Source organism: Leptosomus discolor, chromosome 8, assembly GCF_034619465.1.
Source record: "Leptosomus discolor isolate bLepDis1 chromosome 8, bLepDis1.hap2, whole genome shotgun sequence".
NCBI lineage: Eukaryota > Metazoa > Chordata > Aves > Leptosomiformes > Leptosomidae > Leptosomus > Leptosomus discolor.
This window is the reverse complement of record NC_141398.1, coordinates 4,985,861-5,010,591: the sequence shown is the minus strand read 5'-3', so window position 1 is coordinate 5,010,591 and position 24,731 is coordinate 4,985,861. Positions and strand designations below refer to the sequence as shown.

At 38.6% G+C, this 24,731-nt stretch overlaps 1 protein-coding gene across 1 annotated transcript in view; it reads right to left on the bottom strand.

The window, feature by feature from the left end:
* INVS (inversin) overlaps positions 1-24,731 on the bottom strand; it is a 93,385-nt gene that overhangs the window by 35,391 nt on the left and 33,263 nt on the right. The window contains exons 3-6 of the mRNA XM_086469217.1: positions 18,858-19,031; positions 13,507-13,674; positions 7,691-7,871; positions 3,950-4,059 (exon numbers count right to left, since the gene is read on the bottom strand). Of these exons, the coding sequence (XP_086325343.1) occupies positions 3,950-4,059; positions 7,691-7,871; positions 13,507-13,674; positions 18,858-19,031 (633 nt within the window). The remainder of the gene's footprint in view (positions 1-3,949; positions 4,060-7,690; positions 7,872-13,506; positions 13,675-18,857; positions 19,032-24,731) is intronic.

The window sequence follows — 24,731 nt, the reverse complement described above, 5'->3', positions numbered from 1 at the left end:
TGTCCTGACTTTTTTTTTCCCCTCCAATTCTAAATATGACTATACATGCAAATGTTGTAGTTTGCTAAACTCTAATAATTTGACTATTCAAAAAAATCCAAAAAAAGGACTCTTGGGGCAATGCAGATCTATTTCCTACTATTTAATAATATCAACAGGTTACTAATTACCAAAATATTATAAATCAAAAAAGATTAAGAAAATCTTTACACCTGAGTCCAGGCTTTCCATCATAACTGTTAACACTAAAATCTCTATTTAAATCAAAGCAAAAAGAATTATTTCTTCAAATGCTGTGTTTGTGTTAAGCTCTCAGCCAACAAGTCCACTTGTTTAACCTCCTGCTAAATTCTTAATAAGCCACACAGGAAAGGAAGGGAGAGGAAATCACAACTGCTAGAAAAAGAATGAAGGGAAGATTTTCCCTTTTCTCTCTAATGCCTTACGAAGGCTGCGTATCTATCAGCTGGTAAACATCTCTCATAAGAGGCACCCACTAGCCTGAAAAAAAGTGGGTTTCATTCTTTTATTTTTACCTTTTAGTATTAACCCTATTTTATCCTTTCTCCCATCTGACCCCAAAATAGCTCTATCACTGCTCTGGGTAGGATGAGAATTCCTTGGCTTTAAGGAATCAAACGCTTATAAGCACAAAGGTGTTTAAGTGCCTAAGTCCTATTGACAAGTTTGGGGTTTTTTAACTACTACTTATTATTGCATCCCTCGAAAGAAACAGGAAATTTCTCATTTATCTTATGTTAATGTGATCTAAGATCCTAACAGCTGTGTGAATTTGGGTCCATACCTGAACTATCAGTTTACTGTAAAAAGGTCCAGCCAGGAGTAACGAGGAACAGAAGCATTAAGGCTTCCACACAAACCAGCGGGTGTGCAGAGCTTTGTGCGCTCACACTGACCACCACTACACCTCGGACACAAGCAGCTACTCATTAGGCCAGCAACTCAGCGCCCTCCCAGCCCTCTGCACTGCTGGAAACCCCGCAAAGTGAAAAGCAGTCTGAAGGCTGGACCTTTTCAATACCAAGGCACACATCCTACAACCATAAATAAGCAATTTTATTTTTCCATTAAGTTTTCGCAAAGCAACGTTTCTTTCAGCCACTCTTTCTTTTTTTTTCCCCCTAGAGTTTTTAATGGGAAAAGGTGGAAGAAAACCCACTACAGTGCTATAAAAGTTATTTTCCAAAATTAAGTTATCACAACTTGAAAACAAAATTAACTTAAATTAGAACAGGATGGTTAAGAAATTGGAAAACAGAAGTATCAATCAGTTTAATTCTACATGTATTTTGTCATGAAAAATCACATTTTTTATCTCTATTACGAAAAGTGGAGAAAACAAAAGAGAACAAAGCTGAAAAACAACAACAAAGGAGAGAAGTAAACCTGGATCATTTCATTCTGTGCTACCAAGAAACCCTGAAAAATACTAAATATTATTTTTGACTACTCAAAAATAAGATGGGTATCCACGTTTCATTGACTAGATCAATCTATACAAGTTTGTGAAAGGGAAGTATGTTATTTTGGACATCTCTGGAAAAATTTAGAAAAAAATAATATGTATTTAGTCCTGTATTCTGCACACTAAACCCAACACTAATATAGCATCTGCCTTCACCCATGAAATTCAAAAATCTAAAAAGTATGTTTATACTTGGATCTTCTGCGGGATCCATAAGCCATTTACATTTCAGGCAACCTATTCGGGTGGTTTTATTAGGTAACTTCTAAAACTTTTCCTTCTTTAATAAGTGGGGATAAGTTAGTCCTAGAGAATAAATTCTTCATGCAAGTTAAGTGCCATCTAAGTCTCTTTGGTCTTTAAAAACCAAAAATGTCAAATTAAAGTAACCAACTGCAGAAAAGCAGAGCAAAGAACAAGGTCTCAAGTGAAGCAAAACTGAAAGTAATTCAAATTTTTTCAATAAACACAAAAGAACAAACTGTCATCTTCTTGTTAGGGACTAAGAAACCTCGCATTTTAACTGAGAAACGTACCACACCTATCCAAACTTGGGCAGACTGAACTGAACAACACCATGGCTCTCACACCACAAATATATAGCTGCTGCTGCCAAAACAGCATGGATGTGTCTCTGCTCAGTTGTTTGACTATGTATATGGAATGCAGTGGTGGGAATTACTCAAGGATTCGTATGTAATCGAGAAAAAAAGCAAAAAGAGTGGTGTTCAGAAACAACTAGAGTGATTTTAAAAAAAAGAGAAGCACCAGACATAAAATTTAGGCATGCATAAATAGGGGCTTTTGGATGCATCACCAGCCAAAAGAGGCTTGTAGATCTGAATGAGACTCTCCTGTTTGATTCTTCATGTGAGATGGGAAACAGAACATTCATTGTAAGTACACAAGCCTACAAAAGAATGTCTGATTCCATCACCTACTCTATTTCCCCAGAAAAACCTAAATGATATCACAGTTCGGCCGGCTGGTGGGATCAAAAGGCAGCAACATAATGAAGATGTTTCATACAACTGAATCAAGCCCAGAGAAAGAAAACCAGTATGAAAAAACCCATTTTTTAGGAATGTATCAATACAGAAAAGAAAAAAGATAAAAACATGTGGAGATAATCACCAGATTGTAAATAAAAATATTCTATCTTTCCCATGAGTCTGACTCAAACTAGAAAGAAAGGCTTCTACAACATCAGTGTTTTAGGCATGTGAGTCAGACCCAAACTGTTCATAACATGTAATGGACAATAATCAGCATCAATTAAAAATTCTCTAAAAAGGTGTAAATTATACACAGAGATATGCTCCAATGAAAATCTGAATTTAGAAGATATCTGTATGGTCTTACTAAGACCACCTCCAAAAAACCCCACCAAAGCCCTGAAACACTCTCCCAAGGAAACAGGTGGTGACAGCTGTGGTATCAATACACACTGGTCAGTTCCCTCTTCCAGTAGTCCTGCTGGATTTGTTAACTTGAATGGTTCTCAAGGGCACTAAAATTTTACTAGTTTTATGGAAATTAACATGTGACTAGGCAAGGAAGACCCAAATTAGTATCCCTGTTAAGAGAAAGCTGCTATATGTGCTACATGACTCATTAACTAGGCACTAAATAACCCCTTCTGTAAAGGGAAGTTATGAATAATACAACTGAAGAAAACTGAGGTAGGAGCTCTCAGAGCAGCATGAAAAAAGGCTTCTTAAGTTCCAGTGCTCGAGAACTACTTCTATAATAACATCTATGACCAGCAATCGTTAAATTGCTGAGTTTTATACTCAGCTCTACCCTACCTAATCTTGCTGTGGAAAAAAATTACCTATTCCACCAAAATATAAGAATTAGGCTGTCTGAGAAACGACTTTTCTTTGTTGTCTGAATTTAAAAAAATATTTAAAAAATATTAAAAACTTGAGAAAACTTAAAAACACAGTGTTCATGGAGAATTGTGACAAAAGGTATTCTTTCTTTAACCATGCTTCATGAGACAATGGCTCATTCATAAGAGCAAATATTCATGCATTAATCACGTTCTTGAAGGCAAAGACTGCTTTGACTGCTACTGAAGCAGCTGTGCAAACACTCATCCAGGTGATCTTACTCGAGATACCTTATAACTGCTTAGGTTTTGTTATAATGAGCCTTAGAAAGTGAAAGCAGGTGCCATTCTGCATTCTGCTGAAGTACCTAAATGACTATTGTGTGTTCTGATGCAAACATATAGATCAAAGGGCCTTTCTTTGTAGAGCAATTTAGGTTTTTAAAATCTATTTTTAATAGTTTGAAATTAACCGCATTTATATCACGTAACACTAAAAAAACTCTGAATTAAGTTTGTGCAGACAACGCCGTGTTTATATGATTTTAAAAACAACTCAAACACTTTGTTACCTTATAAATATTTCAGCCAAACATATTTACTTCACATTCAGGGCGTGTGCTACTTACAGCAAAGTTGCTCTGCGCTGCATAATGAAGGGGTGTTGCACCTTGACTATCAGATGGGATAGTTCCAAACTTATTCCTTTCTAATAAGAGATGGACAATCTGTGCATGACCTGAGAAAAACAATAAAACCGGTTATGTATCGAATCCTAAAGTTAAACACTTCCCTATCAAAAAAAAACCCCAAACAAACAGAAGAAAATGAACAGACTTCAATAAATAATAGTATGTTTGTGTTGTAGCCATTATAGTCTAAACATAAGACTTGATATTTGAACTGTTAAGCCTGGCATGCACCTTCTTCCCAAGAGTGTTCCAGTCCCCTTATTTTTCAGTGGCATCTGTAAATCAGAGAGACCTATGAATAGGGACATGTGGAAAGATTTTCTATTTCTTTTAAAAGAAATCACTAGAGCTTTTCCCTAAACAAAGAAACCAGCAGTAGCTGGTCAGACAACTGTGATATTAACGTTGCAATGAATGAGTTGAATATTTCCAGAAAAAGCTCCTGATAATTCAGCTGAGATGGTGCATTTGAGTGAGAGGTCAGTCAGAAGCAGCAAAGGGAGCCCAGACTGACGATGATGAGCGTTTCTCCATCTACATGAAAAGGCAGGCCAAACCAACATTGACACTTTCATCCTACATCACATTGTTTCATAGAAATTAAGTGTAAATTCTTTACTTCAGTTTTACTCAGTCAAAATTTCAACTGTAGATGTATAGCAGAATCTGGAGGCTAGTCTACTACCAGCTGCCGTATCTGCAATAAACAACAAACTGACATGCACAACTCCTTCCATCAAACCAGACCAGAATGATTTTAGATTAAAACAACAACATTTGGGGGGGGGGGGGGAGGGAATTGGTAAACTTTCTATCCACCTTACGGACAGGAAGACAAAGACACAATATAGTATACTGCCACTGAAGTTAACTGATCCTTTCATATGCTTTCTCATGTAGGCATATGCAGCTCACAGAATATCTTAATGATTTGGTATTTTATAAGAGATACCATTAGGCATAAATTACATAAAAATACTCTAATTTTACAGGAGAAATCTCCCAGTATCTTGCCTGAGGGGAAAACAATCAATTTTGCAGCTTGTTACTTTTGCACAGTTGACTTGAATTACTTTAGAATAAATGAAAAACAGCAGGTAAACCTTTCTGCTGGCAGTAGACTTTCTTTAATGAAAATACCGACAATTACAGAAGGCAGCTGCGTAACAGTTGTGGTCCATAGCTTTTAAACACCTACGCGATGGAGGACTAGGCAAGCCTTCTTTTGTGGCATGGCACTTTCAGACTTTATATGTATAGAAGCATCAGACACAAGAGAAAATGGTCAGCTTGGGTCAAAAGGATGAACAGCTACGTGGGGATTATTTTTTTCTAGGGGCTTTAGGGGGGTACAGGAAGGCTCATCTCCCCTTTCAGCCATTAAGACAAGTCTGGACCCAGAACACCACAACATTCTGTCCCCTCCTACCAGAAAACCCCTACAAAGAAAAGATGTCACGTTGCTGTGCTCGTCCCACCTCAAGACGTTAAGAATTGAATTGAGGTGAACTAGAAGAAGTTGGTTCTGAGTGCAACCCTGGCAGGAAAAACACAGGAGCACTGAGCCTCGAGAAAAAGTTGCCTGAACTTTCAGGACACAACTAGAAAAAGGGTAGCTGAACTGTATAATCAGGAGGTCCACCTAAATCATCTGTGAGAAAGAACGCTTGAGGAAGCTGAAAAAAAATTTTGTACTGGGTGCAACAGTAAATAAATTGGTGCAAAGATGGATCTCACTTGGACTTTAACGTAAAGATTAAAACTCAGTTCTTGAGGTTGAGAACTCTTGTTTCTGTAGTCCTTTTATTTAGAAGAGATTTAACTTGGCTGAGACTTTTATCTGCACAAAACAAAAGGTAACAGGAGCAACAATGCTCTGAGACGCAGCCACATGCAACCCATCACCTTTAACAGAGTATCTGTGGCTGTACCCATGCACTACTGAAAACCTCCTACTGTCAACCCATTTAGCAATATTTTAGACCCTTTGAGATCTACATACAGTATCCAAGTTAAAAATAGACCCTAAAAATTAATCATGATTTACCAATCAGAAGTTCTCCATGGGCGTATGCCACCTAGAGACCTCATCGAGTTCACAATGGACTCTGGAGGTCTTGGCACATCTTCCCCCTTTATTCCACATTGATTAGACAATCCATTTTTCCAACAGGCAAAACTTCTCTCTTAAATACAATCAATTTCAAAACACGATAAATTTTGCTTCTTGGACAGAATGAAGTGATAATGACTATTTCTTTGGGAGACTGATCCTATGACACTTAAAACGTTTCACAATTTCTCTGTAAAAATTCAATATCCCTACTTGAATGCAAATGCAAACCTGAGAACACTCTTTCTTCTTCCCTCTTTTTTTTTTTTTTTTAAATAAACATAATCCAACTACATGTATATTGTCAAAGGAGTCGCAGTAACTCGCTCCAGTGAGCAATCTGACTTTTTTATTGGCATTCTCTGTCTGCAGTGTCCCAAAGGGCCATGGGGATGAAGCCTGTTAAAAGGGGAGAGAGAGTGTTTGAAGATTCTTTCTTTTTATCTGGTACATAGTGTTTATTTTTTCCTCCTGCACACAGGAGAATGGAAAACAGGAGGTCAATCTTCCAAATCGTATTATTTTGTGCCTGTCATTTTATGAGTTGTATTAACCTGTATTTAGAGTATTTATATTTAACCAGGTTTTTACCTCTTTTGCAAAGATCCAGTTTTGTAACCTGTAAAACCAAACCGTGTAGAATTCACATATGCAAGGTTATAATTTACAGAGCATCTGAGTCTCAGGGTAGCAACCTGAACAGAAAAAAAAAACTTTATCTGAATAAAACCTTGTCAGATCTGATTAGATTGTCATGATGTGTCTGAGGAAAAGCTTGTACTAGGAGCAAGAGAAGTGTCGGCTCTGCCATTTTCTTGTTGCTCACTTGTGCTGGCATTATCAGATTATCTGCGGTTTCTTTGTGGGAATCTTTTTAAGTCATCTGTCTGAGGGGTAGTTAAGTAAAAGCTTGAGAATATGCTCCACAAATCCACTTCACCGGGCACACGTAAACTTCAAAACACCGCAATAAGCTGGAAGTGAACAAAGGAGTGATCATGGCACTGTCAACCCCCCTGCATTGCAGAGCACTCGCTTCCCTCGGGCACCTCGCAAACCTCGTGTGCCAGTCTGATGGACGGACCAACCGAGGGTGCTGGCATCAATCTGGGTATTGAATATTAGTAAAGTTGTCTTTTTTTAAGATTATAAAATATAAACAGAAGTTCTGATATATTCTTCATGCACCCCAATGGATTGTCTTGCATGCACGCTGGGGTGTGCACACCCCACTTTGGACACCACTGCTCTAGAGCAGCAGTTGGTTTTCTTACGTATGACCAAAGCTACATATGCAAGAACATCTCATTATGCTCTTAATTGTTCGTAATTCAGGAGCATATATAACCTGCTGAAGTAATGCATTTTACAATACTATGGAGAATCTGACGCTAAAAAACAAAACCCAACAGTCTACACACAACTTCCAACCCTGCTCTAGCAGAAACTATTATTGCTCTAAGAGATTAGTTAGCATAACGCCAGGCCGGAATTAAATAAAAAGCAGAGACTAAGATTAAACACCACATTCAATTATTAAACGACTTCAGCACTGTCCAGTTTACCAAGCAAGGCTGCCCAGTGAAGGGGAGTTCGAAACAAGTTGTCATAAGATGTCACATTGCAGCCTTCGTAGGAGGTCAGGACGTCAACAACTGCCACATTCCCATCAGCAACGGCAAAATGAAGGGGAGTTCGTCCTTCATAGTCTTGCCAGTTAAGCAGAGATTCTGTAGGTGCAGCTTCCTGTAGGAAAACAAAAATAAAAGAACGTTTAATTTGAAGGGAAAAACTACATATTCTTTACAGATCTGGTTTTTTGAGTCTTATAATAAGGAGATAAACTGTCTTTGTTCAGTCCAACACAGCTCTGCAACCAAATACTTTTGGTACAGTATAAGCTATTTTTAACTATTTCTTACGGATTTTTTTTTTATACTTAATTATTGTACAAGACCTGATTTTCAGTCCATACCCTGTAGTTTTACCAGTCTGTTGTGCAAGTGGCAAGATCTGTACACAGATCCGTAAAGGTCTAACTCAGGAAAATAACTAGATCTTCTTACTTGATTTTCGAAGTTGAACACAACGTGTACATCTTCATGTTTTTCTCCTAAGACAGTCCCCTTTTTGCACAAGTTAATCTTACGGCTTTCATGATAGTACTTTGCTAGCCTTTTAAAACCACACGATTGCCGGAGTATTTCTAAAGGACATGTCAAGGTCTCTAGTTCACAGGATAGAAGTTAGAGAGTACTTCTAATCAATGCATCTAATGGGCTTAATTTTGAATTAAAAAAAAAAAAAAAATCTTTAAAAGTATCATGATTAGTCATTTGATCACATAACATAGGCATTATTAGATATAATTTGACTTCTCAGTACATTTTCTTAAAAAACCATGCTAAATTACTTTCACATAAGTCCTCTAGCTATATAGATTCATATTATGATAATCTCCTCTCTCAACAACTTTTCTTCAGACAGATTTCTCTTCGTGACTCTCCCTCTCAGGTAAAAGAACAGAACAGGTACAAACAAACATCATCTCAGCATTGCAGAGATCTCCAAATGGCAAATATCGTAAAGGCCCGCGAAATGCAAACTTTAAACTTCACTTTCCTGAAAAAGGAGGTATCTCTAATGAAAATGATAAACAATAAAACAACAGAAACTCACGATGCGGGACACCAAACATCTAGAGCAGAAGCAGAATGTCAAAACAAGAATTTACAATAAACTACAAGCAGTAAGTCTGCTGTTCTATCTCCAACAATTCAGAACAATTTAACCAGCTTTACAGGTTACAACAATTTTCTCTGAAGTCATGGGAACCCTGCGCAGAAGTAAAAAGGAATGTAAGTCCTGAGATTTTTAACTTCTGACTAGAGTGGATTTTAATCCATGATAACTGAGGAAAAAAAATCCTCCTGAAAATACAGAGCCACACTGTATCTTTCCATATACTTACGAAAGTAGAGGGAGATATTGTGATCAGTGCAGCTTGGTAACAGTTACAGCAAGTTCCTGATCCCTTTCTCACTAAACTAATTGCAATTTTTCCTATTGCCTTCACTGGACACATAAATAGGCCATAAAATCACTTGTATTTGCATTATTTGAAACATATTTGAAAACAAACATCTAACATTGAGAATGATAAATCAAGAAGCAGAAGAGTCAGGAAATTCCAGAGTTACGGTTTCTATCCAAGTATTAATTGACCGAGGCTGTACATTCAATATGTTCTATTTAAGAGATAAAAAAATAAATACATTGAGAGTTACATTTAACATTATTTCCTAAGTGCAATCTGGCTAAATCAATACTCAGTAGTAACCTCAACTCTGCAATGCCCTGATTCTTTGTTTCTTACTGTCTTACTTCCTAACAGTGTCAACTTAAACCTCCTAATATTCGATTCATGTTAAGTTTTCTGAAGTTAAACATTAACATACTTTCCATACTGCATGTAAATGCTAATGAAGTTGCCCATCTTAGGTACAGAAAAACTGCATCAGTTTAGGTATTGCTGGTGTTAGCCACGTTTTGCTAGAGAAAAAAAACTAACTGGAAACATACTGTAGTTCATTTCTGTATCTAGCCCCTAGCACAGCAACAGATAACTGTTAAAAACATTAAAAAATTGATAAATATGAATCTCTTATCTAAAAACACAATCAAAGTTTAACATTGTTACACACACAAACCACAATGATCAAAGCATGAATAACACTTTTTTTAATACACATCCAAAAGCATTTATCTGAGCCATTAGAGTGAAAAAGCGAAGTTTTATGTTCTTCCCTAGCTTTAACAATTCTCAAGAGAAAGCTAACTGATAATATCCTTCCTTTCTGTCTATTCAAAGAGCTCAGCAGGGGGAGTATAGAGCCCACTGCAGAAATTCAAAGTGATCCTTATGAGAAGCACTTTGAAGAACAACTACAAATGAATGATGATACGGATGGAAGTTATTACTGAAATCCTAACTCCACCAGAGGAAAAGCTGTTCGAACAAAACAGACAAACAAGAGAACAAATGCTCCTTCACTTTACCTGTAATTTATTGATGTAATCTGGAAAGCTAATTTTCAAGCCTTCTGTTTTCAAGCCAACATATTAAATAAGTGACTCCTAAAACTCCCGGCTCAAAGTCACTGATGTTCCCCTGAACATACTCCCATAATCAGAAGTGTTACTTCTGCAAAATGGTAAAGAATCTTTTAAACAACAAAACTACTATTTATATTCTCGTCTAAAAGTACTCATGGGTTTTGAAATTTTTAGCAATTTAAACTAAAATTTTCTGGTTCTCTTTCTGCCTACATTCAAGAGTATAATTTCTTTGCTTTTAAGTGTTTTTGGGGTAAAACTAGCTATAATTAAACTGCCATACTACATTAATATGTTAAGCACAATACATAGAAGAAACAGAAGCTACAGGTTTTTCTGCCGCAAGTAGAACAATGGAATTGTAGGCAATGGAAAGTGTTGTATAAATAAACGTCATGTCTCTTACCAGGAAGAATAAATAAAGGGAAGAGATACAAAATAGACAGAAAGTACTAAGCAGCTTCCATCATATTAATGGAACCTTATTCTGTTCTTTTCTCCCTAAATCTTCCCAACGTTTTTCATGTAACCAAGCACTGCCAAATCTGGAAAGGTGGAAAAGGAAGTTGACCACAAGAGGATCTCCAGATTAGAGTTTCTCTCTACTTCACATTTACTTTCTAAGTATGTTGCGAGTTCCATTTCTGCTGTACTTCATGGATTTCAGCATCTTGATAGAACCAATTTGTACACAACTGTCACCCCCGCAAACCCAACCTACTTCTTCAGCTTTCCGTTGAGCTCTTTTCATTATTGTTGATTTTGACAATCCCAATGGGCTAAGTACTATACAAACATTGAACAGAAAGATGACCCTTAATTTTATGAATTTATAAACAGGAGACAACAAAGGGACACATCCAGCTGGCAGAGCACAGAAAAACAAGGCAGTATTTTTCAGTATCACAGGCTGTGGTCTCAGTGAAACCAGCAGCTTAACTTTTGTCAAGTTTTTGTAAAGCAGCGCTGGAGAACTCCGAGTAGGACACAAGAGAAAAATAATTTTCTGGGGAATTCTTCCAGACTCTTAAAGATAACACAAGAGGAACAAAAGCAGTGCTGTTTTCCATAACTCAGTCAGCAGGCAACAAAGGCTGCCAATGCAGATTAACCAGCAATACCTGGCTGCTATGAGCAACGGCACACAGCCTACAGCTCATAGCTCTCCACCATGACAGCAAAGATAAATGGTTTGTGTTGGATGCGATTAAAAAAATGGAGAGGCAACAGTGACAGGGAGGCGTAGGCCGTTTGCACTGCTATCACTACAAAACAATATTCTTGTGAACTTAGAAGGGCACCGAAGCGAGTTAAGACACAAGAGGACAGAAACTTTAACTGTATGGGTACCTACGTTAGGAATATCGTGCAGAAAGAATGTAAAACCCAACAAAGTTAACCTGGATGTGAAGACCTAGAGAGGAATGAGAATCAAAGGTGATGCTTAGGCAATAGATCCGGAACTGGGGAAAACGGCAAAGCACCTAAGTAAGGAGGGGAAGACTGTGAGCTCTGCTAGGTAGATATCCATCAAGGCAAGTAAGAAACCCACTTCAGTTTGGAGAGAAGACAACCTTGTACTAAAGCTTTAAACTCAGAGGCATCATCACCAACAAAAAAAGGTATTTATACTCAATAACAGGTTCAATCAACAGATCGATTATGTAGTAACAATATTTCTGTATCACCAACTCTTACAGCACATTCTGTAAGCTAAACTACTATTTTTCATTTACACTTGTTATTATCTTACTCCATCAATAAGCACATACAGATGTAACTATTTGGAATACAAACAAATTGGCTGATGCATGAAAAACCCTAGATGGAATCAAGAATACACTCTTCAGAGTAAAAAGAAAGAACCAAAAAACCTGGACATGACCGTGACTCTGTATTACCTAAAGAGAATCTTGGAGAACACCTCCAGTAAGGAGACAGGTAGCTTTGACCTTTTGTAGTGCATCTGGCTGGGATGGAGTTAACTCTCCTCGCAGCTGCAGGTGTGGTGCCAGGCTTTGCATCTGGGATTAAAACTGTTGATAACACACCCGTGATTTGGCTGTTACTGCACAGTGCTTGCACAACATCAAGGATTTCTCTTTTTGATGCCCTGTCCTGCTCCCCGCAGTGAGTAGGCTGGGCATTGGCAAGAAATTGGGAGGGGACACAGCTGGGACAGCTGACGCGAATGACCCAAGCAATATTCCATACCATATGACATCATGCTCAGCAGAAAAAAGCTCAGGGAAAGGAGGAGGCAGGGGAGGATGCTCATGGCTACACCGTTTGTCTTCCCAAGCAACAATTAAGTGTGCTGAAGCTCTTTTCCCACTTTCCTGGGAGCAGCTAATATCTGCCTGCTGATGGGAAGCAGGGAATAAACTCCCTTTTTTGCACACAGCTCTTACTTTTCATACTAAACTGTCATTATCTTCATCCACACCTCTTCTTGCCTTCCTTCTATTTTCTCCCAAGACGCTGTGCGGGTGTGAGGCTGTTGGCTGGGGCCAACTCACAGAACTTTTAAAAACATTTACCTGACTATCCAACGTCTGAAAAAGTCTGTACTTGAACACAGCAATCCTTACCTACTTATCAGCAAATTTATTTCTCTAGTGTAGCAGAAAACTAAAACTTTGTGACAAATTTTTTTTTGGTTACAAATTATTTCACAACTGAGTCAAAACTACAAATATCTTGAATAAATAGAAGTAACACAGAAATAAAATCACACAAATTTAACACTGGAAACTTCTCAAAACCTATTTTTATAGTAAAAAAAAAAAGCATCAGTAAGATTATCAATGTGATTTGGAAGAAAGCAAATAAATTTTCATATGCCACACAGAAGGTCTCAACTTGCTAGCTAATCAGGCAAACAGACGTATACTCATTGTAGTTAGCAAGATGCAACTGAGATGAGTAATATGACTGGCCATTTTAACTAGAAGAACTCGCAACCCCTTCCTCCCTCCCTCACCGCCCAAATAAATAGTTACACACTTCAAACTAATTAAGAGAATATATCTAGACCACACATTAGAGCAAAGATATTCACCCACAGAACTCAAAAGAAAGCTCTTTCAAGAATGTAAAAACATTTAAGATGATTTCTTCTAAAATTCTGGATATCAGGAAAAGCAAATTATTTCATTCTCAAAATGTCAGCGGACTAAAATGAAAAATTTCAAGAGAATTAAAAAATATTTCTAAATTAACAAACACACAGAGTGTTATATGTGTATAAAACTGACTCTCTTACCAGAATACATTTCACTGTGTGAATTGCACTAGGGTCCTTGTTGTTAGCTGCCCAGTGAAGTGGGATTTTTCCTTCAATATCAGGGATGCCGATATTTGAATCGTGTTTTATGAGAAGTTTCACATGCTCTGGGTTATTGTAGTAGGCACTCCAATGCAATGCAGTTTGCTAGAAAACAATAGTCACAAGTTTTACAAACACACTGAAAAATGAATCCAAGATGAAAACTGAAGTTGGTTAGAACCTGAAATGTGATTTAACTATATTTTCACAGAATGAAGGAGACCACCTAGTCCAACTCCTCTGTTAAAAGCAGGGTCAACGAGAACAGGTTGATCAGGACAGGATCTGTCCAGACATATTTTTAGTTATATCCACAGATAGAGACTCCATAACCTCTCTGGACAAGCTCCCTCAAAATTAAAAAGAAAAAGAAAAAAGTTTCCTCAGGTTTGAATAGAATTTATTGTATTTTAACTTGTGCCCATTGCCTCTTGTCAGTTCACTGGAGACCATTCAGAAGAGCCTGGCTCCATGTTCTTTACTGCCTCCCATCAGGTGTTTACACATATTTGTAAAACCACTCCTGAACTCTCTTCTTCAGGCTAAACAGTCGCAGGTGTCTCAGCCTCTCCCCGATGTCAGAGGCTTCAATTTGTTAAGCATCTTTGTGGCTCTCCACTGGACTTGCTCCAGAATGTCTGTGCCCTTACGGTGCTGGAGAGCTCAGAAGCAGACACAGCATTCCATTTGTGGTGCCACCAGTAGGGAGCAGAGAGGAGGGGGTAAAACCAGCTTTAAACAATGGGTAAATGAGCAATCTGTCATAAAACAGGCTTTAAATAAAACTGAACAAGAGGCCCATCTACCTGAGTAAGAGTAGATACTCACATATCTTTGCTGCTGAGGTCTGAATTAGGCCTAAGCTACACCACCTCACAGGAAACCCACACTGAGAAACCTTTATGCTGGGAATACAAGTATTTCTGGTAGGAGATTCATTGCTTGGTATGAGGATGTCTTGGACTATGGCAGGAGGATATGTCCATGCTACTTAGCCAGCCAACAGGGCAGTGCCATCGCGTGCAGCACCAGGTGGAGAAAATATCTGAGCTTGGTAGTAAGGAATCATGTCCAAGTCAGAACGATCCTCTGATGCAGGCCTCAGCACCAGAGCTGCACTACAGAACAGCTGCAGTAGTTAGTTTGGTCCCTCTTAAATTTGGAAATCTCTTTGGAAATCAATAACACAAATTGATGGATAAGCATATAACAAATTACTCTCCACTAGAGGAGGATGGCACTGAATACTGACACCAGAGTCGGATCCATCTTGAGCAGAAGTTTTGACCTTCTGCACCGTCCTCGATCACGCAGAATTCTGAGGTTGAATATTACTGAATCTAACGCCCACCGACGCATGGCAGCCCAATAAAATATCAAATGGCAATCCATGCTCCTATTGTCAATTCCTGACTGCCAGTGGCTTTTTACGGGCATTATCGATGTTCATAACCACATAAGCAAACCGATGCGTGCGGGGGGTTTTTTTAAACAGCAAAATGTTGGTACATTAACACGTATTTTATTTAACACGTGTCTCTCAACTGCCAAGTAGCAGAGGGTTGTAAGGTACGGAATTAATCTTATTTCCCATCTCTCTTCCCCCCCTCACCCCTGCAAAATATTACATGGCACTTTGGTTTGAAAACTGAAAGAAATAACTGCTGCTGGACATTTGTGTATAAGCCTACAACACCCTGGATTAACATCCTTGAAGAAGATGATAGAATGTATGAGTTCATTATTGTATCCTGAACATCTCTGTGAAGGAGGGAGGCAAAAAGGAGCCCATTTTCTGTGTTTGTTGCTTTGAGCTGTTAGTTTGGTACCATGGTAACATAATATGATAGCCCAATATTTTTTGTCTACTTGGTAGTTCACAGAAAAAGAGCTCATTCTAAGACATAACTGGAGGGGCTGCAAGGAAAGGTCTGATAACTGTCACCACATACAACATACAGCCTAGCCCCATAAAGTTATCTTCAAACCATCACAGCCTGTTGGGATTTGAACTGAAAAACATTATAGCAGTAGAAATTTGTAATAAATTAATAAATGTTATTTCTTAAGTGGAGCTGACCAGTATCCCTAGAAACTGGCAGCTGCAATGAGAGCAAGAACTTTTCATTACCAGGAGGCCGATATAGCCTTGGTCTACTGGCTTCTCTCCCCTACAGCCTGCTTATCAGTCAGTTGCCTACATGGAAGCAGATATAAAAGACAGTTGTCCTCTCTCAAGTTTGGGAATTATATTTGACAATCTTGATGTGCAATAAGGAAAATGAATAAGCCATGGGCCCAACAGGGTCAAACGCTTTGAACTCTGTCCCTGAAACCGCCTTTCATCAACCCGAATTCCATCTTTGCTACTGTGACTACTCATGACACAAACTGGAATAAAAGTGCTCTACGTGTTGTGGGAAATTTGGCAATGCTTTAATATCGCCTTGGAAATCTGCTAAACAACAGGCAAGGTTCCTAAAAGGTTTTGGCTGGTTTCCATATACCTTTGTTAATTAATTAACATGGTCAGGAAGTCAGCATGACCCCTCAGAATGACTGCTGTAATCACAGCCAGGGTTTCCATGACACATGTTAGAATACCCTGGAAGGCAAACAGCTGATTGCTAGGGCACAGAGTGGTCCGACTCCATTGTCCAGAGGGGACAGAAGACTCATTTGTTGGACACTGGGCTTGCACCTGTCCTATCCTACTTCAAACATGATAAAATCAGATAAGGATTTCAGAGTTTAAGCAGTTAGATCACTAGAAAGTCCAGTCCCCTTCTCTTACGGTAGAATGAGAACCCACTGCATGAGGTAGTGGAACTCATCATTCCCTGAGACCAACCTTGCGAAGCTGGTATGTTGGTCATCAGTTGATCCAAACACACTTGATCACAGCACTCACATTTGAATCAGTGGTAGAGTAGTGGCTGGTGGGGAGGGTTTGACACGTGTTCCAAGATCACTTGCAGATGGTAAGAAACAGATCTTCCTGCTCAATGTTTAAAACACCTCCACCATCTGGAACAGTTCCAGTTGTATTCAATGCCATGCCTACCTTGTCACTGATAGTTACCCAAATAATTGGGTTTTGGTCTTCCTTTTGCTATCTACATTCACACTGTCTCATTTTTTGTTACTATATCCTTGCAGAAAAAAATTGGCTTAGGGAACATTCATATCTCTAGGGTCTTTGGATACACAAACTGCTCAAGCACACGAAATTTAAACCAGATATTCCCAGATTAACAGGTTCACAATAATTAGTAGAATTCTGCCTACTGGAGGCAATGTGTTCATCTCCCAAACAGAACACACACCAAGCATCCCAACGAGAGGGACGAACCTGTTTTGTTCAAAATGTATGTGAAAACACAAGAAATCCTTTACCTAGAACGTCTGTCAGGACTATGTGAAAGTCCTGTCCCTCCTCATACCCTACTATTAACGCTAATGGAGGCGACCATTTCACACCAGTTTTAAATCAAGCACTGCTAAGCACTCAGACTTAAGAACAACATTAATCTGAGCACCTCAAAAAAAATACAGCTACTACATGCGAAATAACTATTCCTTTTTTAAAAATGGGTTAGTGTGCTGTTACTGTGGACTAGCCATACCACTCTGTATGAAGAATAATAGTAAATCAGTTGTTTTAAGAACGGTACCGGTTTCCTTCTAAGATCCATCACCTCTTCTGGCTGGTCATTTTAACGATAGCCCTTTTTAACAAACATCAGTAGATTATTTCCTGAGGCTCTCATAAGCCAGCGTGCTTCTGAAGCAGGCTGGTAATGTTATTGATGTGGTAGAGCATGACTTGACTTTGGAAAGGGACACAATGATATATGCACTGTATGATATACCTGGAAAGACACCTTGAGAGTTCCTGGCTTTTCAAGCAACTGTTGTCACCACAGATGCAGAAAATTAGTCTGAAGGACTTTAAGAAAGTAGTAAGGTAAAGCTCCGAAGATGTTAAGATTACATTTTCTCCCAAGGAAGTCTGCGGTTTCACAAAACAAACGCCGAAGTGACTAACTGGTACTCAGCTTCACATGGAAGTCTGATGCCAGAACATCAATCCACTTCATCATTGCGTGCCTCTCACTAAATGATGCGCTCATGGAAGCAACAGTGCATGTGCATTGAGAGCAGACCTTCTGCTGCCAATTGGTCCATTTTATGATAATAATAACAACAACAACTTGATACTTTTTATTGTTCCTGTTAGAAAATCTTGACAAATGGCATCATATTCTATCCCAGGCCAAAAAGTCATGTATGACTAGGAGACTCTAAAAATTGTCCATATTTTACTTACAGGGACACAGAAAAAAGCACAGTTGACCACATGGATTTAGTCTGTGGATATTTTTTACCCTTGGACCACCCTTGTGGATGGAAGTAATGGAGTGGAAGCGAAGGAGTAAAGTTGAGCCAGGAAAAAAGGGGTGGTGGTGGTCTGAAGATGGTGTTCTAATTTTTATCTCTGTTTCTCACTACACAAAACTACTTTAATTGGCAACAAATGAAACTCATTTTCTTTAAGTTGAGTCTGTTTTGCCTGTGACAGTAACTGGTGATCAATCTTCCTGTCTTTATCCCAACCCATGAGCTTTGTCAACCTATATCCTCCACATGTCCAGTCAAGGAGGGAAGTGAGAGAGCGGCTGGGTTGGCACTTAGCTGCTAAGCATGGCTGACCCACCACGCATCTCTAAACAATAGGGCCATGGACATCTGTGTCAATGTCACCACCTTTTTAGTGGCCCCAGTACAGGGCAAAACCGGTCATCCAGTGGTTTTTTGTTTGTTTGTGGGGTTTTTTTTGTTTTTAAAAAACCCCTCACCTTTGGTATTGATGAACACTTTGAAGGCCTTTTACACAAAGTTTTCTAGTGACTCTTCTCATTAAATGATTCTAAATGTAGAGTTTTCCAAGGAAGAAAAGCAAGATAAGCACTTGCTATCCAGATTTGGACAGGGATCACAAAGTTACAGAAAGACTTGGACCTTAAAACCAGTAGTTTTCGAATCCTCTATTATTCTAGGTACTTTCACCAAGAATGTCAATGAACTCAGTGCAATGAACTTTTAAATCATTATCATCAGAAAAATATTGTTTCTAAAGGTGATCATTATAACACCAATGTTAGCCACTATATTGAAGACTCAGAAAAAGTTTATGACTGAAATAATTTTTCACACACAACTCTTCGATGTAACACCAATTTCTGAAGCTGCTACAAGCATTGTCTTAAAATAAGCAATGTTTTTACCTTGTTTCTGTCCTGGGTATCCACTTCTCCAGGCGCCATATGTTTTAGCAACAAAGCTAAACATTTTGGGCTTTTGTGACGTGTAGTTAAATGTAATGGTGTCATGTCCTCCAAGTCCTTCTGCATCCAGTTCCCTCTACGAGCCAGTAAAAGTTTCATGAAGCGGTAATTTCCCTGGGTGAAGAAAAATACAGAAATTTATTCCAGTTGATCAAATCAAATGATGATACTGTTTAGATATATTTACTGTTGTATTACAGTGTCTAAAAAACTGCACCAAACCAGCTCTAAGCTTCAGAACCATCAAATGAAGAGTTTTTGTTAAAAAACATTGTCTTGATTTTTTTAAGTCTGTTTGGTACTTAGTATTATGATACATACCTTCCATTAGCGGAATGTCTAAGACAGGGTTCAGTAATACAGAAAATTCTGCAATATTGTCAGAGTTTCTTGCCAGCTTAACTTCAATAAACACCATGGGAAAAAACAAGACCATTACGTGCTGGTTTGAGCAGGGTAGACAGTTATCAGATGAGGAATAAAGCTAAACATGAAGAAAGATTACCATTTTCAAAACAAAAGAAAGAAAAAATAACAGGGAATGCTTTAGAGAGATAAAACGTACTCATCTGAATGAGGAACAAATATACAGAAAACTTGTTTCTTACATTTTTAAATTGGGAACTATATATGAGTTTTGATTTACTGTGAGCATGACAAATGGACGGGACAGCTAGCTTTGTAACTTGTTCACAATACTTAACACTCTGCACTTACTAGGTTTTCAAAAGAAATAATGTAGAAATACTCCTGCGACTAATAACTGAGGGGGGATCTCAAAGAAAACAATCTGGTTTTATTTCTCAAATCATTGAAGAAGCCAGTCAAAAATGACAGATATAACCATGCAGTCATGAAGAAGCTATAGTGATTTAAGGTATAGCCAGCCTTGGCTTGCTATTGCCCCTTGCTTGGAGGTTATTTTCCATACAACAGAGATGCTACATACAACATTTTCACTTCACTTCAATACAAAGTCTATCGGGTTCTTCAAACCACCTTCAGCAGTTAAGCTTCAGTCAAGGACCAGTAACAGCTGAGGCAATAATTCATTAAAGTAAAACATCTGGATCTAGCTTGTGTGATCATGTTTTAAACAGGCCTATCCTTTCCCCACTCTAACTTTTAATCTTTCCTGAAGTGAAGGAGCATGCTGTCTCCCAATGTTTCCCAAAATAGTAGTTTTTGCCAATTTCATATATTGACAGTTTCAGTACCAACTATCCATAAATATAATGAAAATAGAAAGCTCAGAAGAAAAGAGAAATTGTACTAATTCCCCCCACTAGGGGAAAAGCTGCAGCATTTAAGGAAGCTTTGTTAGACAATGTACACAGCAAAGGTGACACTCAAATCAATAGAAGTCATGTCTTCGGATCCTTCTGCTTATGGAACTACCTGCAAATTAACATATTTCAGTCAGCTACAATTCTTTGATAAATCCTGTACCTTAACCTGGTCCCTTTAGGCTGCCTTTGGAAAAACAACAGAAAAAAGGTAACCATGCAGACAAGTGCAAGCAGCGCTAATGAATTGGGGCACTTTGTGTATCATAAGACTCTTGAGTTGCAAATCACTTTGTCAGCAGAATGGTAGGGTGGAGATGGACCAAAGGATTCCAGAGGCCTCCACAATATCCAGTGCCAGAGCATAAAAATATTCTAGTTTCCTTTTTCATAGCAGCCGCAAACATCAGAAGGGCAGATTTCACATGTATTACTGTTCTGCTCTTTGTCTAATAAAAATGGAAGAGTTGAGCTTTATGTGAGCCAGAACGGATTTCACAGAGCATCCCTAAAATAAATGAACGTGATATTTTTTTTTCCCTGCTACACTATTTTATTTTAAAATACAAAACAGGGAAAGCAAATCATGAGTAAGATCAGACAAAAAAACTTCTTCCTGCTTCTGCAGTTTGTTGTCATCAGTCTTTGCTATTCAACAAAAGCCTACAAGAAAAGTCTGCTAAAAACGTTACCACAAACCTGCCTGAAAATGCAAACTTCTCTTGCCAGAGACAGCACAGATACTTCAACTGCACTAACAGCGGGTAGTGACTAATTCTCTTTCTTCTGCTGGGTGCCAGGGAAAGCATAACCTTAGAATCTTGTGCCTCTAATACACAGACACACATCAAGGCATATATGAATACAGGGGCAGAACAGCATAATGTCTGCATAGCTACTAATCCACACAGAACACACTAAAAATGAATTAATGACGAATTTGGGAATGAGTTAGGGATGAGAAAACTCCTCATTATTGCCATTCTATTTTACAGGTAAACATAAGAAGAATTTGCACAACTCACTAAAAAAGAAAAAAACTAGCAGAAAATCACGATGTATCATGATGTGGTTGGGAATTAGACTGGGGGAAGACAACACGAAATAACTTGAAAGAGTATTAGTCTTGGAAGAAACATGGCTGCTTTCCTCCATCACAGAGGATAACGCATTTGGGTTGTTTCCAGTATTTCCTGCTCCATGTGCATGCATGAAAGAAAAAAATTTATTTCCTTTTGTTGACGGATACTTATTGGAAGGTTTACAAGTATATTGTGCTTTTTGAATGAATTCACCTGAAAAGCAGAGTCAAAGTTAAAATGATACATAAAACTAAGGAAACATGCATTTTTATTATTAGAGTTTCTTTCCCTATGCTGTATTTTATTTTGCTGTTACACATTTTTCCACCACTTACTATTATATTATTCTGCAGCATGCTTAGCCACCAACAAATCCCTCTCCTTAGGAAACAAATCTGTAATAAATAACCCCGCTCTGAAACACAAAAGGTTCTGTTTCTTCTAAATTACAGAAGATTTTTTTTTTAAACACCACCACAGAAAACACCTGTACTTACACTACTTATTTGTAACGTTGTTATTCATGCTTACTTCTGACTGCTTTTTTCTTTAGTAATACCATGAATGCTGCTGTGTTCCTTTCACTTGTTAGAAAATAACACCATCCCTACTAATGAAAAAGGAAAAATTCCCCACCTTCAATTGACTACTGCTTAAGTTTGTAAATATGCAATGTATCAACATGTCTTGAAGGCAGATTTAATTTAGGTCTTACTGGGTGGAGGGGGAAAAAAAGTGTGCTTAATCTGAAAAGCAGTTACTAGCCAAATTCCTTCCATTTTTAAAACATTTTGTGTATACAAAGTCTTCAAGCTTGCTAGTTTTTACTCAAAGAAAATGCACTTGATTGGCCTAAAGATTCCTGGGCAGCATGAAGTGCTTTGGGTCAGTCCATGGTCTCTTAACACTGACAGTATCTCTAAAATGATACTGTTATACTGTGAAAACACTAGGAGCAAATGGGATTAAATACTGGTACAGAAAACTCCGTTCTGGGTAGCCAAAATTTACTACCCCAATGCTGATTCTTAATATTCCTTTATATTCTATTAAAATTATTTTTAGCCTAAAGACTCCACTCTGTATGCAAACTACAGCACAGTTTCAGAGAACAGCTTCAGCACACTGGGGAGAAACACTGCTATTTCAAAACTTCAGCCACATAAACTAACTGCCGTGGAGCAGAACACATTTTTTTGGTAGACAGACAGTCCAATAAGCAATCATTGCTTTGCCATGAAGTAATGACTTTGAAGAAACTTCGGGACCTCAAGCTTAACTGCTAAGCAGTCAGAAAAACTTTCCTTTCTGGAATGTTTCAATGAAGGAAAAAGCATCTTAGGAGAAACGCCTTAGAATCAATGAATTTGCCAGAATTCAGATTATCCCTGAAATCAAAAAAGTTATCCACAAAATTGCAAATTCACCCAGAGAAAAAACCTGCCCAGTAATTTCAAGATGACTCGATTGCCAGGAACGGGTTTCAGCAGAAAACTGCCAGTAAACTCTTTTCTTTCTATTTTTCTGGGCCTACAAGAGAACGCATTTATTTCTTCATCCATCTAAAGCAGCTTTTCAACCTATTTTCTCTGGTCTATTGACCAGCCAAGGTCAATCCGCCCCATATGGTCACCTAAGCGAAAGACAAAAGAAAACCCGAGCGCTGTACTGCAACGGCGGTGCTACGCTTCTGATTGCAGGCTGACACTGAGATTGTATCACTTGACGGTTCAACTCGATTGATCAACTGACGGTTGTATCACTGATGCACCAAACCCACTGAGCAGCCTCCCCCTTCACATCATGCCACTCTAGAGCCCAGCACAGCCCTGCTCGAAGTCACCTGGAGCCCCAGTTTCAAAGACCCAGAACTTGGCCCTCGGTACCTTCACGCAGCAGTGGGAACGTTAGGGAAAGAACATTTCTTTCTCCTTTCCTTGGATCAGTAGCAGTCCTCTTCTTCCCTAGCACACTACCAGAGAACAGGAGAGCTAGGATGTGACTGAGCCCAACATGGGCAGGCGGGTACAGGGAAAGGGAGGGGTTCCAGCATCCCTGCAAAGCCACCCTAACCTCTAAAGCCCTTCTGGGCCAGGTTTTGGCCACCCCCAAACAAACAGGCAGACACAGGTTCCCACCAGTCCACTGATCAAACCAGCTCAATTGTACTGCAACCTTTAGAGCAATCATGTTTTCGTATTGCTGTCGGCAAGGTTTACATCACGTTACCCACCTCCACCAGCTGGCTCTCTGGTAGCAGGTAGCACGATAGACCAGCCAACCTAACACAGAAAACACTACCATAAAAAAATACAGCTGTGCAAATACTCCAGCACCCAAAATAAAAAAAAAAACAAACAGGTTCTGGCAGACATTTTTGTTTCCCACACGATACTTAGTAGAATAAGAAAGATTCAGAGTTGTTAATGGATGTTTTTAATTTACCTTTTCAATGCATGTAGATAATTTAATACATTCCATTGTTAAAGCCTGAGAATACCACAGAGCTACAACAAATTGCTGCAGTTAATCCTGTTTCTTGTGAAAGGTTTTATTCTTCACGTAAGCAAAATTCTTCCAGAAATTTCTTAGCATACACGAGTCTTAACCTCCTAAACAGGATATTCTCTCCTCAACTGCAAGATATCACGCATGGTCCCTCTGAGGCTCAGCCAGCTCAGTTTGCCAGCAAAGAGGTCATGTACAACACTCTGCTATATTTGGCGGAGGCCTGGCAACGCCAGCAGCAGCGGTTGGGATCACTGCTCAGGAGACAAAAGAACAACAACAACTGCAATTAATACTTACTAGGAACATCTTACTTCCTCTCCTTTTAGCTGGATAAAATCTGATGCTTTTCTGAGTCAGAATTGAAAAGAAAGAGTAAAACGCATCAAATTTTCTTTCTGTGAACTGAACGTCCGAGTCTGTAACAGCAATAGGGATATTTAAAGTAACGTCATGTAAAATACATAAATGTAAACCCCTGGATTACTGACTGTTGTTATGTAAAACAAAACACCGTCTGAAGTGGAGGAGTCATTATCATCCTCGTACCAAGTGTGCATACATTGAAACTAAGTTTCATCACAGAGGCCCCCTGGATAGTCATTAAGTAGATAAGGGTCCAAACACTTTTCCAAACTACAGGTAACACCAAAAGACGTAGACAACTGCACTTAGCAATAGAACAGGAACCAACCCCCTTAATCTGATATTCTTTCTCCTTATATTACTTCCATTTTGTATGGCTAAAGCCTCAGTAAACTGAGAGATATCCCTCTCCTGTACAGAAGTTCTAGAAGAAATGGGAAGGATAAAGGGAAGGGGGAAATAGAACTGTCTCATCGAAATCCTAAATGAAGGACAGCGTATCAGTGTCACTGTAGTCCAGACTGCCATTTGTTACGCACCAACAATCAGTAAGATTTTGCAGAATCCCAAAT